At 39.8% G+C, this 18,700-nt stretch overlaps 1 protein-coding gene across 5 annotated transcripts in view; it reads right to left on the bottom strand.

The window, feature by feature from the left end:
• The window catches only part of LOC100372291 (TBC1 domain family member 5-like), a 39,209-nt gene that overhangs the window by 5,302 nt on the left and 15,207 nt on the right, over positions 1-18,700 (bottom strand). For 3 of the 5 annotated variants that reach the window (XM_085495310.1, XM_085495309.1, XM_085495311.1), the window contains 9 exons: positions 18,452-18,540; positions 17,957-17,980; positions 15,366-15,416; positions 12,082-12,336; positions 11,753-11,895; positions 10,825-10,931; positions 9,955-10,183; positions 9,087-9,262; positions 2,881-2,980 (listed from right to left, as the gene is read on the bottom strand). In XM_085495310.1, the coding sequence (XP_085351436.1) occupies positions 2,881-2,980; positions 9,087-9,262; positions 9,955-10,183; positions 10,825-10,931; positions 11,753-11,895; positions 12,082-12,336; positions 15,366-15,416; positions 17,957-17,980; positions 18,452-18,540 (1,174 nt within the window). The remainder of the gene's footprint in view (positions 1-2,880; positions 2,981-9,086; positions 9,263-9,954; positions 10,184-10,824; positions 10,932-11,752; positions 11,896-12,081; positions 12,337-15,365; positions 15,417-17,956; positions 17,981-18,451; positions 18,541-18,700) is intronic. The other 2 variants (XM_085495312.1, XM_085495313.1) reach the window with 1 other exon arrangement.

Here is an 18,700-nt window from a genome sequence, read left to right as displayed (position 1 = left end):
GGATTTTGATGAAACTTGGCACACAGATGCTCCAAACTAATGCGCAGATTTGATCAGTTTTGGGTAAAAATCTGTGCAATATTAATTACCTAATTTGCATAATGATTAATCAATTTTCAGCTTTTCCACTGATATCTCAAGTACTAATAATCACATTTCAATGACACTTGGTACATAGATGTCATAGGACACTGCACAGACCTGATAGTTTTTAGGGTAATATCAGTATATATTAATTACCTAATTTGCATAAATAATTAATTTTCAGCTTTTGATATTTCAAGTAGTAATCATCACATTTCAATGAAATTTGGTACATAGATGTCATAGGGCACTGCACAGACCTGATAGTTTTTTGGGTAATATCAGTATATATTAATTACCTAATTTGCATAAATAATTAATTTTCAGCTTTTGATATTTCAAGTAGTAATCATCACATTTCAATGAAATTTGGTACATAGATGTCATAGGACACTGCACAGACCTGATAGTTTTTAGGGTAATACGAGTACATATTAATTATCTAATTAGCATAATTAATTAATTTTCAGCTTCTGATATTTCAAGTAGTAATCATCACATTTCAATGAAATTTGGTACATAGACATCATAGGACACTGCACAGACCTGATAGTTTTAGGCTAATATTAGTATATATTAATTAGCTAATTTGCATAATTAATTAATTTTCAGCTTTTGATATTTCAAGTAGTACATAGATCTTCTAGGATTATGCAAATATAATATTAGTTTTAATTGGATATTAATTATCTAATTTGCATAATGTTCCACTGATATATAAAGAACCACAAATTGGATTTTAATGAAACTTTTAAAGAGAACTATGCAGAAACCCAATTAGTTTTTGGTAAATATTTATGCTTATTAATCACCTAATTAACATAATTAATTAACACTGATATCTCAATTACTGATCATCACATTTGAATAAAATTTGGTACATAAATGCTCTAGGACAATAGGCAGGCCTGATTAATTTTGGGTTAAAATTTGTTCATATTAATTCTCTAATTAGCATAATAATTCATAATTTTTTTGTTCTGTTCTGTTCTGTTCATATTAGTTACCTGATGTACATAATTAGTTTTCAGCTTTTCCATCAATATCTCATGTACAGGTAATTTTGAATTAATTTTTAATGTGTCTTCAATACTCTCAGCATACGGGAGTTCTTTCTAAGCTTTCTTTGATTGGAGTGTGTTGTGGCCCTGAAAAGGACCGTTTTGTTTGTGTTTTTACGTAAAAACTCATTGGAACGACGTAAGATGAACCACACAGCATGTGGCGCACACGTTCCGCTTTTTCTTCATTCACGACGAATCCAATATTGCAATATTGCAACGATCCATACCTTGGTGAGTGGTTTGAAGCACTTAGCTTTGATTTCAAAACGTAGCATTTCGCTGACTGTGAATCCATAACAGGAGCTCGCACTTTTGAGACATCACGTCGTAAACTTGCTACTTTCTTTCCATCCTTCATCACAGCTATGGCATTACCGTCATGTAGATTATTTTTCTGTCGTTGAAGGAAAAACATTTTGCCGACCTCAAGTCCATTACGATAACCATAATGAGGCATGCCGACGATGGGAACTTGTTGCATTATCGTTATTTTTGTAATTGTGTCATGTGTGTGGGTGCGTGAATAAATCATGTTAATGAGGTCGACCAGAGTTTATTTTCAGTCTGTTTTTTTATGTATCGCCATTTGGATATGTTTATGTATTCACAATAGTTTGTAAACATTTCACGTCAGTAATAAAAGGTTTATTTGTTTCATAACCCTGTCTGCTATTCTTCAGTAATTACAATACGAATTATGCTAATGAGGTCATCGCCATCTTGAATTACAAGCGGTAGTTTTTCCCGGCCGTTTCAACTTGCACTGATCACGGTTACTAAAAAAAGTAACCGTGCATTGATTACAATACTTCCATACTTTGTAGCCAATTTCAGTGAGTAATACAACTTCATTCGCTGACATAAAACAAGTTTTATTCTTAAAATTCGACCACATGTCTTAGTGTTACAACAGTTCTTGACCGAGTGCTCACGTTTATTGAAACCTCGCATAAATCAAGAAATAAGTATATGTACAAAGTGTACGAAAGCATTCCTTTATTTGACCTTATCATACGATCACAAAAACAACTTTTTGGGGTGGACCTCGGGTAAGCGCCCACCCCCAATTTTTCCAGATTTTGTATGTTCAGGCCCCTGGGCGCGTGCCCGGGGTAATACGGTAAGAATACTAGACATTTTTTCACTCTGCAAGTTACAAACCTGTTTATTTGTCTTTGATCTCAGCAATAAATATTTTGTACATGATATTTACAACTATTTGGATCTATTGTCCCATAATTATCAAACTCGTAAATTATATTTAATAATTAAACGAAACATTGGAACTGTTTGCCTGATGCATTTAAAACCATCACTAAGAGACATATATTTAAAGCAAAGTTAAAAACCTATATCTTAAAAATTTGATTTGGAATATTTTTTCTCTTTCTTTCTTTATTTGGAAATTTGTGTGATAAAATTATGAAATTATATATACAGGGGTTACGGACTCGACTAGTTCTGATGAACTATATCTGTAATCCCCACCAAAAAAAAGAAAAGTTATCTAAGTAGAATTTGTTATTTATTTATTTATATGTATTTACTACCTGTGCAATTTCTACCTTTACCGTTGTTTTATTTTTTTGGTAAAATAAATTTCATTCAACAGCATACAGTGATCAGCAATGAATATTAGTTTGGCCGAGGATGACAACAACTGTTACTAGGGTCAGAGGTCAAGGGTCATTAATAATGAGTTCCAGAAACAGAAAAAAAGATTTTTACTCACTGATAAGTGACTCCATTTTAGTAGAGCAGTACATACACATGTCCTGTAAGTCATTGTACTCTCCTTGTACTATTGATAATTTATGTTGAAGTTCCTCTTCCTGTCAACAAATTTATTAAAATATAATGAGTATAATTTTGTTACATCATATTGGAGGTTTAGTATGCATGTCTCTACAGTATGTGATGTCATCAGTTTGTGTGCATGTGGTCTCAGCTATTCACCATGTATGTCGTCAGTTTATGTGTATGTAGTATTAAATTCTTTACAATATCGTATGTCTTTGATTTAGGTGAGGGTTCTCCGAACCCGCCTATTCACATAGTTCATACCCACCATAGACTCCGGTCAGTCAAAATGACTATTTTGAACTGTGGGCATTAATCAGCGATTCTGCCGGTGACGGAGAGATATAATCCAGGTCAGGGGAAGCCCCATGACCTCAAGATTCTTTTACCCCTTACGTCACGAACCCACGTGACCGAGGCCATGTGGCAACGCCACAGGTAGCCGTCCATCACTCTGGTTCCTTTCTCTCCGCCTCGAGGACTTAGACCAACGCGACGGAAAGAGTGGGGAGGTTGGGGGGGACCCGGAGTCTATGGTGGGTATGAACTATGTGAATAGGCGGGTTCGGAGAACCCTCGCCTAAATTCACTACGTTCAATTACCCACCATAGACTCCGGTCAGTCAAAATGACTATTTTGAACTGTAGGCAGAGTCAGACACCGATAGGTGGCGGGTTTTTCCTAGCCAACAGAAAAAAATGGAATGATGAAAGTCTTTCCCCAGTCCGGGATGAAAACAAAGTCAAAAGACCTAAGTTAAGATCCAAGAAGGGTGGTGTCTTACCTTGCCTGTGCTGTCCCCGAAGCAAGAAACCAATGCTGTGGTGACAGGGTTCGGTGCGCCCGAGAAAGCTAGACCCAAGCCGAATTTGGGGGTGATAAGCTTGAAGTAGGACCGAAACAGTTCGCATGAGGGCGTAGGTCAAAAGAAGCGAAACCTGGGAGCTTCCAGGGAGTGCTAGTGGTACAGACAATCTGCCTGCAAAAATGCCGAGACTGACTTATCGCCTATGCGCAGGGGCCCCTGCGGTCATACGGGCTGGGTCAGCAAACAAAGCCTGACCCGTTACGACGGGGCCTAATCTGAAGAGACCCTGCTCAATAGATTGGTTGTCTCTTAGGTAGTAGTTGATGAAGACGTTCTCCAGAAGCCTGTCCTCAGAATGTGTTTGAGGGGAGGCACCTGACGCTAGCACTAGTGAGTTAGCAATCGCACGGACCTCATGTTCTCGTACTTGGTGCCTCTGCAAGGTCTGTGTTGAGGAGGATATTGTATTATAGACCTCCAGTACAGTCGCAGTAATCCACCTGGAGATGGAAGTCGGGGAAGCCGGCTTATCCTGTTTGCCAGGGCCGTAACACAAAAATATGTGTTTGGTTCCCCGTCTGGAAAACCTGGTACGGTTCTCGCGGCAACTCAGCGCTCGGACCGGGTAGAGAAGCAATTCCTCCTGATCCTCCGGACCGACAATATTTGCCAGCCGGGGGATGACGATCGGGTGAGGATCGTGTCCTGGGATTTGGTTCTCGGCGAAAAACCCGATTCGTGTCTTTAGCACAACTTGATTGTCCATAACGGCGGTACATCATCCGGGATGGACAATGCCCCCCAGCTCTGGCCGACGCCTACCTGAGGCGAGGACCAGTAGGAAGACTATTTTCCACGTCAAAAATTTGAGTGGTGCTTGATCAGAGAGGCTCAAAAGGCGGTCTGCTTAGAGTGGACAACACAGCCGACAAGTCCCAGTTGGGCAGTTCCCTTGCATGGGGTCTCAGCGTCTGGAAAGCAGTAAATAGTCTCCTAATAGTAGGACAATCGGTTAGTCTTGTTCCCGAACGTTTGAATGGTGGGGCACAAGGCCGACCTGTAGCCAACGATCGCTGCGTAGGACAAACCCACTTCGTCAAACAGGTGGACGAAGGAGCCTGCTACCTGGCCAATAGAGGGATGGTATCGATCAATCTCCCTTCCGCTACACTAACCAGTGTATGCTCGCAGCCTAGAAATGTAGGCTGCATTGGTGGAATCCCTGTTCGCCCTGGCCAGGACGTTGGCAGCCCGCTCAGATAAAGCTTTCGTATGTGCGGGTCTAATGAGAGCCTCTATGCGGGTAAGTGATACCCGCTGGGCTCGTGGTAGTGCGCCGTCTGGTTGGGACGGCATGTCCGGTAAGTCCGGAAGCACTGCTGGTGTTTCGACTATCGTTTCCGACAGAAGTGGAAACTAGGCCCTGTTTGACCAATTGGGTGCGACCAATGATAATATGCAGGTGTGCACCTGTCGTAGTCTTCTCCGGTGCCCGGTGGACTAGCGGGAAGGTAGGAAAAGCGTACACAACTAAGTGGGTCCGCGGGGTAGCAAAGCGACCCTGGCCCAGGCTCCTGGAGTCAGCAGGAGTGTTACGTACGTCGGGAGCTTGGTGTTCCGAGGTGCGGCAAACGGTCTAACCTTGGACCGTCCACAGCCGAAACAGCCTGGAGGCTACCCACTGGGGTATCAGCCACTCCGTGTTCTGGAGACGGAGTTGCCCTGAAAGGGCGTCGCCAGACTGTTCCTCACCCCTGGAAGGTGGTGTGCGGTTAGCTCCACATTGTATTCCAGGCACCAAAGGAGGATTTTGCTCCACTAGGACTGACAACGATGGGGAATGCGTCCCCCCCTCCTTCTTGAAGGAGACCACCGCTGCGTTGTCTGTGTGGAGCAGGACCCTGTGGTCTCGAACTACGGGTAGAAAGCGTGGTAGTGCTAAGTACACTGCTCACAGTTCGAGCCGGTTGATATGGTGGTCCCAAAACTATGCGGGAGCCATATCCTTGGGCTTGTTTGTCCAATAGATGCGTTCCCCAACCCTGGGGGGAGGCATCTGTTACCAGAGTCATACCTGCGGCGAGCAGGTCCAAGGGGGCCCCTCTGCCCAAGGTTGGTCAGTGACGACCACCAGGGCAGGGCTTCCTTCACTTGGTCCGAGATCGAAACTCGCCTATCTAGTTCCCATAGGAGAGCTCGGCGTTATAACAAGCGTTATACCGGGCGGCTGCGTAGTGCGGCCTGGGGAACGACCCTTCGAACCGAGGTCATCATTCCGATGATCCGCATTAGTTCACGGAGGGACACTGAGGGAACGCTGACTAGGCATTCAGCTAGGCTGCTTAGCGCTAAGCAATATGCTTGAAATAGCTAAGCCAAGCTTACCTCTGTGTCAAAACTCCATGCCCAGGGACACCAACTGCGCGTTGGCTCGAGGTGGGACTTGTCGATTTACTAACGAGCCCAACTGGTGAAGTAAATCCTGTGTTAGCCTGATGCGTTTGGCTATTACCCCTTGCCCGGGTTGTTGGTAACTAGTAGTCTGGGTACGGATTGAGGTGTACCGATATCTGGTGAAGCAGCAGCACTACCTGTTTCATCCCTCTGGTGACCACGTAGGGCGCTGTGCCTAACCCGAACGGGGGGGGGGGGGGGGGGGGGTACCGAAGTTCGAATATTGGCCCAGCTGGGCGAATCGAAGGAGATGGCAACTCGCTAGGTGCATCGGTACGTGCAGGTAGGCCCCGCTTAAGTCTAGCGGGGCTACCCAGTCAAAACGGTGGATGGAGAGAAGAACCCTGAATGGTGTCTCCATGTGGAACCGATCGAGGGGCACGTACTGATTCAGTCTGTCTAGGTCCAAAACTGGACGCCTGCCACTTGTAGATTTGGTACTACGAACACATTTGGGTAGAAGCCTGGACTTAGTTCCGGCTGATGTACCCTGTGTATGGCGTCTTTCCCCAGCAAACTGCTACTTCCTGTCTGATTGCTTCCGCCTTGCGGGAGTCCCCTGGCAGTGCCCAACAGGGGACACACTGACGGGGGGAAATGGAGATTTCAGCGGTATGCCGTAAACGGATGTCACCACCTGGAAAGGTCCAGGTATCGGTCACCCGCCGTCTCCAAACCGGACTGCACCGGCGCAATCTGTGTACGACAGGGATGTGTGGCCATGTGTTCGGCAGTTGCAAGGGGGGGGGGTGCTCCCTTCCCCCATGAGGTGAGTTCCCCAAGGCCTGAAGTAGTCACTAAGTTGTGACCTGGCCACTCACCGAACACGTGCCCCCCCCCCCCCCCCCCCGTTGCAGAGGTGAGCGTCAAACATGCTTCCCCTGCTGCCGGGTAGACGTCCGTCCAGAGAGGGTGAGGAGCCACCACCTGGCTCTTACCTCCCTGGGGGCGCGCCACTACCCTTCCCTCCCATGGAAGGGTGACTCTGGCTAGTGGACAACGCCCTAGGGCGTTGTGTTTTCTGTGCTTGGGGTGCCCTCCGCTTGCCCATGGCAGGACCAACTGGCTAGCGGATTCGATCTGAACCCTCTGATTCATTGCACTCCGAAGCTCCGAGACTGTACCCACCATTCCCTGAACAAAGAGGGTGGAGGGTGTCCAGTCTGCGTCACTGAGGTGGGGACGTACCCCGGCTCAGCTTGTCGGCGAAAACATGTGCGTCTAAGGCTGCGTCTCGTAGCACAGTAGAGGCTCTGGCCAAGCGAGCCAGGCAACACTAGGGGGTGTCGCACGTAGATGTGCGGTGGCCCACCAGTAAAAATGTCGCCTGGTCTAGGAGGCTGGTGCGTTCTGCCTCCAAGGTCACCAGAGTGCTGGGCACGCATAATAATGCGCTCAAGCAACTCTGCCCTCAGGGCTAGATGGGTCGTCCTCAATTGGCAAAGACACCCATGGAACGCGGCTATCCCCCTTTGCGCGGTTTGCCAAATTCGTGGTACCGGGGTATGGGGAAGGAGCCATGGAATCAGGTTGGGGGCATTTTGGTCTTATCCCACGCTATGGGGTCTGATCCCGAAACACACCGACCGGGTAGCATTTGGTCCAGTGGGAAGTGTTGCCTAACGTTATCCCCACCTGGGGGCCTTAAGCATTACATCCTCCGCGGCTGACCAACGCCGCCCATCAACACCGTTTGCGTGCTCTGCGCCCCACTCCGCACTCAGACGGACAGGGGAGAGATGTGCCGACGGGGTTGCTTTGGATCCAGACACCCGTGTTGAAGCAACCTTAGGTGGTCGCTTTAGGATCAAGGGTGGGGGTATATACATCGCATCACTGGGATCGATGATACTCCGCCTCACCCCAAAAGCGTGGCTCACCGAGTCATACAGATGGAAGACTCTGAGGGACCGCCCGGAGTACCGGCTGTATCCAACGCGAGCGAACTGCGTCTCCTTTAACTTAAAATATGTGAGAGGGAGCGTGTTCGACTGTGCGTCTCATGACAGAGTCGGTTCCTTCTGGGGACGCTCGTGGGTCGGTAAGAAAGGAGTGGGTTTGTGACGTAAGGGGTAAAAGAATCTTGAGGTCATGGGGCTTCCCCTGACCTGGATTCTATCTCTCCGTCACCGGCAGAATCGCTGATTAATGCCCACAGTTCAAAATAGTCATTTTGACTGACCGGAGTCTATGGTGGGTAATTGAACGTAGTGAATTTATCCACATGTGATCTTAATTTTTCATAATAGTGTGATGTCATCAGTTTATGTGCATGTGGTCTCAGCTCTTCACAATGTATGTCATCAGTTTATGTGTATGTAGTATTAAATTCTTCACAATATCATATGTCTTTGATTTATCCACATGTGATCTTAATTTTTCATAATAGTGTGATGTCATCAGTTTATGTGCATGTGGTCTCAGCTCTTCACAATGTATGTCATCAGTTTATGTGTATGTAGTATTAAATTCTTCACAATATCGTATGTCTTTGATTTATCCACATAAGATCTTAATTTTTCATAATAGTGTGATGTCATCAGTTTATGTGCATGTGGTCTCAACTCTTCACAATGTATGTCATCAGTTTATGGGTATGTCATGGTAATCTCCACAATATATAGAGAGATAGTTTATACACATGTGAAGTTAAATCTTCACAATGTGATGTCATCAGTTTATGTGCACGTGTTGTTAACTCTTCTCAAATATGTTCTAACACCATCAATTCCTGGAAAGTTAACTCTTCCATAAAATATGATGTCATAATTTTTCGTTGGGATATGATGTCACCAGTTTATGTGTATCAGTATATCAGTATAAGGAGTATATTTTGTGACTGTGTTGTACATGTACAAATGACTGATGTTCTTACCTCTTTATTCTTTCTACTAAAACTTCTTGGTCGACCAAATATAGATGTTTTTTTACTGGCTGCATCAGATTGAGGAGTTTTACCTGTGCCTGGTGTTATATTATCCAGCGGTGTCATGGTTCCACTGCCTCGTGACGGTAAAGTCTTTGCTTTGACAGATTTGTCTACTGCTTCACCTAGATATTAAGAGACATGTGACATACTAGACTATCCTTGATTGGTTTTCCAGCCACAACCTCCAGCCAATCAGGAAACTCCTTATATGATTGCTGGTTGTGACAACCTATTCTCTAAAATGCTTTTAGATGCGATAAAAATCAAATTATTTAAAAAGAATGACATGGAAAATGCATGATATGCACATATTATGATTTATCATATTTAATAATGTAAACAGTTTGTTACTTAAGAGTTCTGACCAGATCTTATGCAAGTAGAGGGCACTGACCAAAATCTAAAACATGATCCTTTCTATGGGATTTGACATCCAATTAGAACACGTTTTACTGGAAAGTGGCATGTAACACATGTTATGATTGGATGCTGATTCGATAAGACCAGATTGGATTGGATGCTGATCTGTACATATTCAAGATTGTATTGGAATTACATTGGTATTAACCAATGGTTGACTGTTCAAATATTGTAAATGCATTAATTATTAACTGGTTTTTAATTTCACTATTTTCATTGATATTCAGTGAAATTCACTAAATTAAACCCACATGGACTTCTAGAATAACAATAGAACTCCCTGTTTCTCTGCCAAGTTTGTGAACTTATATTGTTCAAAAACATTAAAATACTGAAATTAAATGTCATTAAAAATTAATGATTTTAGAGTAATGATAAATCTAAGCATACTTACTACCAGCCTCACTAATTGACGACGGTTCACTTGTTGATTTCGGTACTTTCGCTTTCACGTCTGACGTTTTGTTCTTGATTCTCTTTGTTATATTTGCGATGCCCACACTGACTTTATTGGGTTTAGGTTTCTGTGTTGAAGACTGTGAGGGCGCTGTCTTAGATTGACCGGCAACATCAATTTTAGGATAAGAAAAATTATATACAGGTACAGAAGGTTTCTTGCGATTCTGCAAATAGAAAGTCAATGAGTGAGAATGAAAATATCATCCAATGAGGTTAACTGTTACATTTGCCTAAAATTAAAAATATCATTGTACTTTTGACTAAATATCCTCCAATGAGACTGGATGTTACATTTGATAAGAACATATCATCCAATGAGAATGACTGTTACATTCAACTAAAATATCATTTAAATAGAGACTTGTACTTTTGACTAAATATGCTCCAATGAGACTGGATGTTACATTTGATAAGAACATATCCTCCAATGAGACTGACTGTTACATTCGACTAAAATATCATTCAAATAGGGACTTGTACTTTTGACTAAATATGCTCCAATGAGACTGGATGTTACATTTGATAAGAACATATCCTCCAATGAGACTGACTGTTACATTCGACTAAAATATCATTCAAATAGAGACTTGTACTTTTGACTAAATATGCTCCAATGAGACTGCATGTTACATTTGATAAGAACATATCCTCCAATGAGACTGACTGTTACATTCGACTAAAAATATCATTCAAATAGAAACTTGTACTTTTGACTAAATATGCTCCAATGAGACTGGCTGTTACATTTGATAAGAACATATCCTCCAATGAGACTGACTGTTACATTTGACTAGAAAATATCTACCTTTGGTTTCCTAAGATACAGTGACTGGTTGAGAAGAAAATGGACATCTGTAACAGGTGGATACCTCATCAGTGTTTTCAGTGATCCGGGATAATCATTACTCAATACTGTAAAAGAATCAACATTAATAATAGTTAACAGATGGCACAGCCCTCATCTGTGATCAAAGAAATCATTATTCAATACTGTCAAAGAAGTAACCTTGATAATAGTTAATAGATGACATAGTCCCTGTCAATAGAGGATGTTTTGACAACAGAATCAAAGGTCAATTCATTCCCAGATACTGTAAAGGGAGTAATTATTCACTGGGTTTTAATTTTGCTTATTTCGCCAACTGGAAAATGCACTAAATTAAAACCCGGTGAATATTTAAAATTTAGCATAGAACACATTATCTAAATGATAAAACCATGAATTTAAAAACCCACTGAATATGCCTGAAATGGTAAATCAGTGAAAATTAGTCATTTTACAGTAGCCAGAATCCTATGCAAACCATGCAAGATGGAATCCTAAAAAGACATTACCGTAGTATAACCAAAATTGTTGAAAAAAAGTAGCTGTTTACTGCAATCTCTTATTGTTTCATAAATGTTGGTTTTAGTATTCCACCAATCTAATATATATGACTAATTACAGAATCATGATATGTTTTTTTGGAACGTTCATAATCTAAAACATATATGTTGGAAATAAATTTTAACCATATCGACAAGAATTTGACAGCTATCATAAAAATTGTATGCGATTAAAATAATAGATCAGGTATATATTTATGTGATGTTTCTGGGACTACTATATTGTATGCGTCAGAATACATACTTTTGTAATCGTGTTATATGTCACCTGATCACCTGAGTGTATTGGTATGTGGAATGTTGTGATGTTGGTGTAAACACTTGAACAGAAATTGTAGCATACTTACATTGTTCTCGTACATACATCAACATGGCGACAAATATATAATCTATCAAGTCAAAAGTCAAACCGTCTGCAAAGATGGCATCCCATAATACTAATAGGTCTTGTAAAGGAAATTCTCTTCCAAACAGCAAACGAACCCACCGACTGAAATGTGGAGAAAAGCAAAATATTACAATTATACAATTATGACCAAAAGGTCAGATGTCAAGGGTAACTCAATACTGGTCTATTGAAGTCTGTACCACCCAAAGTACGTGTTGATATCATTATTTGTGTTCAATCGCAAGTAGGCTTTGAACTTGAGAGTTCTGGTGATAAATCAATACTTACATGCCATATATCTGTGGTGCAATCTCAAGTCGAGATAAATGTAAATACAATTCATAATCATATTTTTGAAGTACTCTATCTTGTATTTTGGTGAGTTTTGTAACAACTGGTGAGGAAGGGCTGAATTCTGATGGATCAGTGAATGGCGTCGCTGACATGATCTTGTTTTTGATACCCTGGAAGTACGACCTTGACTCTGGTCTGCCAAATCTATACCACGGTTCCATGGTTTCCATTAGCTGTACAAACAAGGCGCTGTAGGAAAAAATGGACAATTTAATATGCTGGCAAGGTTTCTTTAACCTTCGCTAACTTCATGGTAATATTTACTATTGGATAGTGATATGAAAATTAAGTGTAATAATTGTCATCACGATATTATTTTGAATGCCAAAACTGCAACATTGCGAGCTACATCATACATGTAACTTGTTTTGTAACGGGTTGGGTCAAGAGGAGCCATCAAACTAATACTAAGGGGCATATACAAAATGATATTTTCTCTTTCAATGTATTATATTTGTTTGCATAAATTGCTGTACTGCAAAAAAAACAAAAGGCATGTACTACCGATGATTTCACATGAGAAGGCTACCCTGCAACGCTACATACAGTTATTGTTGTTGAGATCATTTTGTTTATTAAAATCAGTCAATCATAAAGAACAATTTTTAGTCCACGTTCGGACGAAGTCCAAAAACATGCAGGGACTTATATTTCGGCCTCCGTCCGTCCGTCCGGAGTCATATTTCAGAATCTTTTGGACCGATTCCGTTCATTCTTTGCATGTGCCTAGTACTTTATGTGGGACATATGCACATGCAGCGGTTTAGTGATTCGATTCAAAATGGCCGACTGGCAGCCATCTTGTTTTTTGAAAATGTTGTATTTTGGACATGCTTTGTTATTTTTCATTCAAATTTGGTACATAGATTATACCGTTAAAGTCCTAATATAAACCGCGGTTTATATTACAATGTATCAATTTAAAAATTGGGATCAAAAGCTCAAGTTCGGGGTGCGGTTTCTATTACGTACATATTGCAATCACTAAATGGGCGTGGTCATTTTTTGTCCACAACACATGTACAAAACAAACAATACACCGTACAATCTCTTGAATAGGCGTCGGGGAAGAGTGAAAGGCCTTATTTTGGTTCTAAAATAGGCGTTACGAAATGTTGAAAAATTACAGTCAATCAAAAAAAAATTCCACATGATACAAAAAATACTCAGTATTTTTAATGTAATATGCATTTATTTTTTTAATTTTCTTGGTAACGAAAAGTATATTCTAACAGAAGTTTCAAATAAAAACACGAATGCACTGCTTAGTAGCAAATGATCACATATAAACGGTAGCTCGATCCGGCCATGCTGCTGGTCACAAGTGAATAACTTACTTGTTTTCGAAGTGTTGATATTGGTGATTATTATTTAGTAGTGATTACAATAACGCACGAAAAATAAATTCGTTGAATTGTTATAAAATGCAAGTAAAATTCAACTTAGTTTCCCCGTAAGCGAATGATTTCAGTCACATGTAAACAGCCGATACGATATCCGCCATGCTTTGAATGCTCACGTGACGTATTATTGACCAGATAGGTCAAGTCGCTAATTAACCAATCAAAATGCTGGATGGTGCCCACGTGTCTAAATTACATAGCTCATTTAAATATGTTAATGACAGTTCAGCGACCTCATGGTGAACGCAACACGGAAGAGATTTACCGATAATGTAGTGCGACCTTTCGCCTTTGATTTCCATGGGAAAACGGCATGATTTTTTTTTTAAATCAAGAAATTATTTGTTTTCGACAGATAAATTATTCTTCAATGCTCAGTTTAACACTTTTACGGTGATAAAAGCTCATTGTCTAAAACTTACGAAACCCAGACGTATTCAGAAAGAGTATTGACAGAGGTCGCCGCCAGAACAAAAGCAGTTTCATTGCCTGTCTGACATCTTATCACCGCTGAACAATAAATAGGTGTGAATATTTTAGGCATGTTGTCGAAACAAATGAATAGGATTAGGAACAATGCCGTTTTGGAACAGCTGGTTGAAACAATGAAGTCAGTCACGGTCTTGTTGAATTGGGGGTGCGGTTAGTAATAGGTACTTTTCAAGTTTTCAGTTTTTGTTAAGAACTCTTTAACCCCAAAGCCGGAATTGGGGGTGCGGTTACTATTACGTATGCGGTTTATATTAGGACTTTAACGGTACATGTTAGGATACATGTCCACTGACCGTCCGTCCGTGCGTGCGTCCATCCGTCCGAGGTCATATTTCAGAATCCTTTGGACTGATTCTGTTCATTCTTTGCATGTGCCTAGTACTTTATGTGGGAAATATGCACATGCAATGGTTTAGCGATATGATTCAAAATGGCCGACTGGCAGCCATCTTGTTTTTTGAAAATGTTGTATTTTGGACATGTATTGTCAGTTTTCATTCAAACTTGGTACATAGAATATACATGTTAGGATACATGTCCATGACAATTTCTTTTGCAATTGGATCAAAGATGGCCAACTGGCAGCCATCTTGTTTTTTTAAATGTTGTATTTTGGACATGCTTTGTCAGTTTTCATTCAAATTTGGCACATACTTTATACATGTTAGGATACATGTACATGACAATTTGTTTCAAAATCGAATCAAGGATCTGACTTTTTGGTTTTACTACTATATTTCCAAGATTTATGTACCATTTTCATTTGTATTTGGCACATACATCATATATGTCACTTTGTTTCATAATCAAATCAAAGATGGCCAAATAACCACCGTTTTTATTTATGGCCATATTACTATATCTGTCACCCATGTATCATTGTCATTGATATTTAGCATGTTATAAATGGATACATGTACATGTTAATTCAATTTGATCAAATTTGGCTGACTGGCGGCCATCTTGTTTGTTTAAAATGTGATAACTCGGACATGCTTTCACTTGTGATCTATGTTTTTTTTTTGCTATGTCTTAAATCGAAGAGGTACACATGTTCGAATTGGATGTAAATAAACAATATGTTGTATACGCCACTTGGGACTCAAGTTTTTGGGTTTCAAGGACATGCTCGCGACAACCCCTCCACTTTAACATGACAAGCACAAAGAGAACTTTCAACAATTTTACGGGGACTGTGTCATTTTCAATGACTTGTAATTTCAGAAAATGCTGGTCCTAAAAGTGTGCTTGCCATGATCATTTTTGACAGAGTTGGAGAGATAAGTAAAAGTAAAAAATAAGTAAAAAACAAAATTTACTCACTATGCATCGTGCTCAATGTAATCGGGATTTAAAAGCTCCTTAACAACTTCTCTGAAATGCAAAATAAAAATAGTATTTATTAAGTTGCAACATTGTAACATACAACTCTATTCAAATTATTTCACACTGTATCTCTCAGAGATTATCGAATAACTGGTGTCTCTTCAGTTGGGTAAACTATTTTGACATCTCAAATACAAACATATGAAAGCTGAGCTATAAGCAGCATTTATTGACCCAAACTCCTCCTACAGTTGTAAACTATTTTTTCAGGGTATATTAATATGAATCACAGTCCCTGATCGAGGGGCTGGGTATGAATGCAGGCTTCTAAAAGCAAACATGGAATATTTTTATTTTGATATCTGTGATGCATATAAAGTTACCAAATTGATATCACATTACCATGGTAACAACTTTTGCTAAGGGTGAGATATATAGATCAATAAAAATAAAGTTTGACTGTAACAAATTCTGTGAAATGAATGAGTTAACCCAATGAGTTACCCTAAACCATTGCTGAGTTTACAAGACAACATTTTATCAGAGCCTTACGGCTTGATCCAGCAAAAATGTATACACGTTCGTGCATTGTCTCAGATTCATGACTCAACAGGATAATACTCTGACATGCATCGTGTCATGTAAAGAAACAACACAAGCATGACACCAAAATCATTTTCAGCCATGTTTTCATACTTAGTAATTGAGAACGCTGTCCCGAACCGGATTAAATTTGGGCAGATCTTGGCTCTCCTTTGGCCCGACCATGTAAACACATTGGAGGAGCAGTAGTTCAGCTCTGACAGAATGTTGTCATGTAAACATAGCACATATCTGTATAATATAAGTATTACATTAGACACACATTCACCGCATTTATAATTTTAGTCAGTTGAAACTCAATACAAGATTAAAAAAAAATTATATACAAGTAGAAAAATATTTCATCGCATCACACGAGTTTGCTAAATAGAACAATACGATGTTTTCAAGTGATATGACTTATTAGAAGTACCGATTGATACAAGTGACATTATGGGCTAGTATTTTCCACAAACCAAACGTAAGCAGCCTATGACATTACAAGTATCAACAAGCCCTAATTACCAACAGCACAGAGAAATTGATAATTTTACGAAACTATTCTAATTTATGCTAATTCAAAAAAATATCCAAGGACACAAGTGCATTTGTAGCTGTCAATGAGAATTGAGGACTGTAAGAATATTACTCATTTTAGCAATATATGTTCAAAATAAATTTATAGTCAGCGAAATTTGGTTGCATCACATGCGTAATTTGTTCTAAAATTCTCATACTGCACTAATGAACATTGTACCGATGCACAATTTGCATACTTACAATGACGAGGTTGAACGTGAATAGTGCAACGTTTACCTTACCATATACCGTAAGTGATACTTAAAGGGCGGTGGTAGTCACGTCAAATTTCATGAAAATGAACAATGTATTTCACACGTGCTGTGTATGTCGCTATGAGTCCCACATCGAACAGGACGCGGTGCGATGATCCCTGCACTTTAACACTAAATATAACAACGGGGAATTGTAAATGACAATGGGTCACCCCAAAAATGAGACAAATTCAAATTAATTTTCAAAATATTTTCTTGAGATTAGGGTGGGTGACACTGCCTGATTTGATTGCTGAGGACCACAAAATAATTTAACTGATTGTTAGTGGGTAACAGTCATGTTAAATTTTTAACATCTTCTAAGGGTAAGGATTTTTTATGTCAAATTACGAGAACATCACCCAAGGATTAAAAATGTAATGGACAACACGAGTTGTCATGGAAGTACGATGGAAAAATACTGATGTAATGTTATTAAATAATTTTACTAGTAACTATAGTAACACATCCAGAACCGATGTATTATTATTTTTTCTTGAGACATGGAGAGTGAGATGAAAGTGGGCAGGGAATGTGAATATTCTATAATCAGATGAAAGTGGGCAGGGAATGTGAATATTCTATAATCAGATGAAAGTTGACAGGGAATGTGAATATTCTAACATCATATGAAAGTGGACAGGGAATGTGAATATTATAACATCATATGAAAGTGGACAGGGAATGTGAATATTCTAACATCATATGAAAGTGGACAGGGAATGTGCATATTATAACATCATATGAAAGTGGACAGGGAATGTGAATATTATAACATCATATGAAAGTGGACATGGAATGTGAATATTCTAACATCATATGAAAGTGGACAGGGAATGTGTATATTATAACATCATATGAAAGTGGACATGGAATGTGAATATTCTAACATATGAAAGTGGACAGGGAATGTGTATATTATAACATCATATGAAAGTGGACAGGGAATGTGAATATTCTATCATCAGATAAAAATGGAAGTGTAAATATACAGGTATCAATGTCAGCTTTAATGATGGACAGAAATACAGGTCTGCTTTGTGACTGCATGAAATTAGTGGAGTAAATGATTACAAACACACACATGGGCTAGCAAGGTAGATTATGAGACAGGTGTTTATTTGTGAGACCCACACTATGAGAAATAAAATCAGTTTAGGAATCCACTCTAACCTCCTCTTTTGTGGACCAATCACGCTACAACAAATAGGCAAGGTAGGATTGGTGGAAGCAGCAACAGTGGGAGAATAAAAACAAAACTTAAAACATTAATTAAATTAATTGAAAAAAAATTAGCGTACAGAGTTAAAAAAAATACAGGGATGCAAAGCCTATATAACAGACAAAAACAAAAAAAAAGAACAAAACAAATCATACTTTTTACAATCACAGACAATCACATTATCAGTCAGTTTGTAACATGCAGAAAAAAGTATGCTTATTACCCAGAATGCTAATAATGCACAGATCAATAATTATAGGGTATTATACCATGACCAGGTCAATATAAACAGGCATTCTGAAAATATGCACTATGATGCACAAGGTCAATAATGCAGAACAATACATAATAATTGTCATGTTATTCATGATGCATATGCATATAGCAGGTCATTATGTATACTGCAGGGCAATATATCCAATCAACCAATGAAAACAGCTACTTACAATAACGACTCCATTTCTGTAGCATGTAAGAATGCCTGGTGATCACAGTGGAGTACAAAGATAATAGGTGCTAATAACTCGTGCATACCCTGAAAAAACAAACAATATCCAAGTGATTATTAGATTGACGAATAACTAGTATTTAGAGCTATTCGTGGGTAATACCGGAAATAACGTCTTGTTTTGTGGGAATCAGTTTTCATATTTTGTTATGAGAAAAAATAATAATATTGCTTCGAGCAACACCAC

The sequence above is a fragment of the Saccoglossus kowalevskii genome, chromosome 21, assembly GCF_978046115.1.
Source record: "Saccoglossus kowalevskii chromosome 21, keSacKowa6.1, whole genome shotgun sequence".
Taxonomy (NCBI): Eukaryota; Metazoa; Hemichordata; class Enteropneusta; family Harrimaniidae; genus Saccoglossus; species Saccoglossus kowalevskii.
The sequence above is the reverse complement of the archived record's forward strand: the minus strand, read 5'-3'. Positions and strand labels throughout refer to the sequence as shown.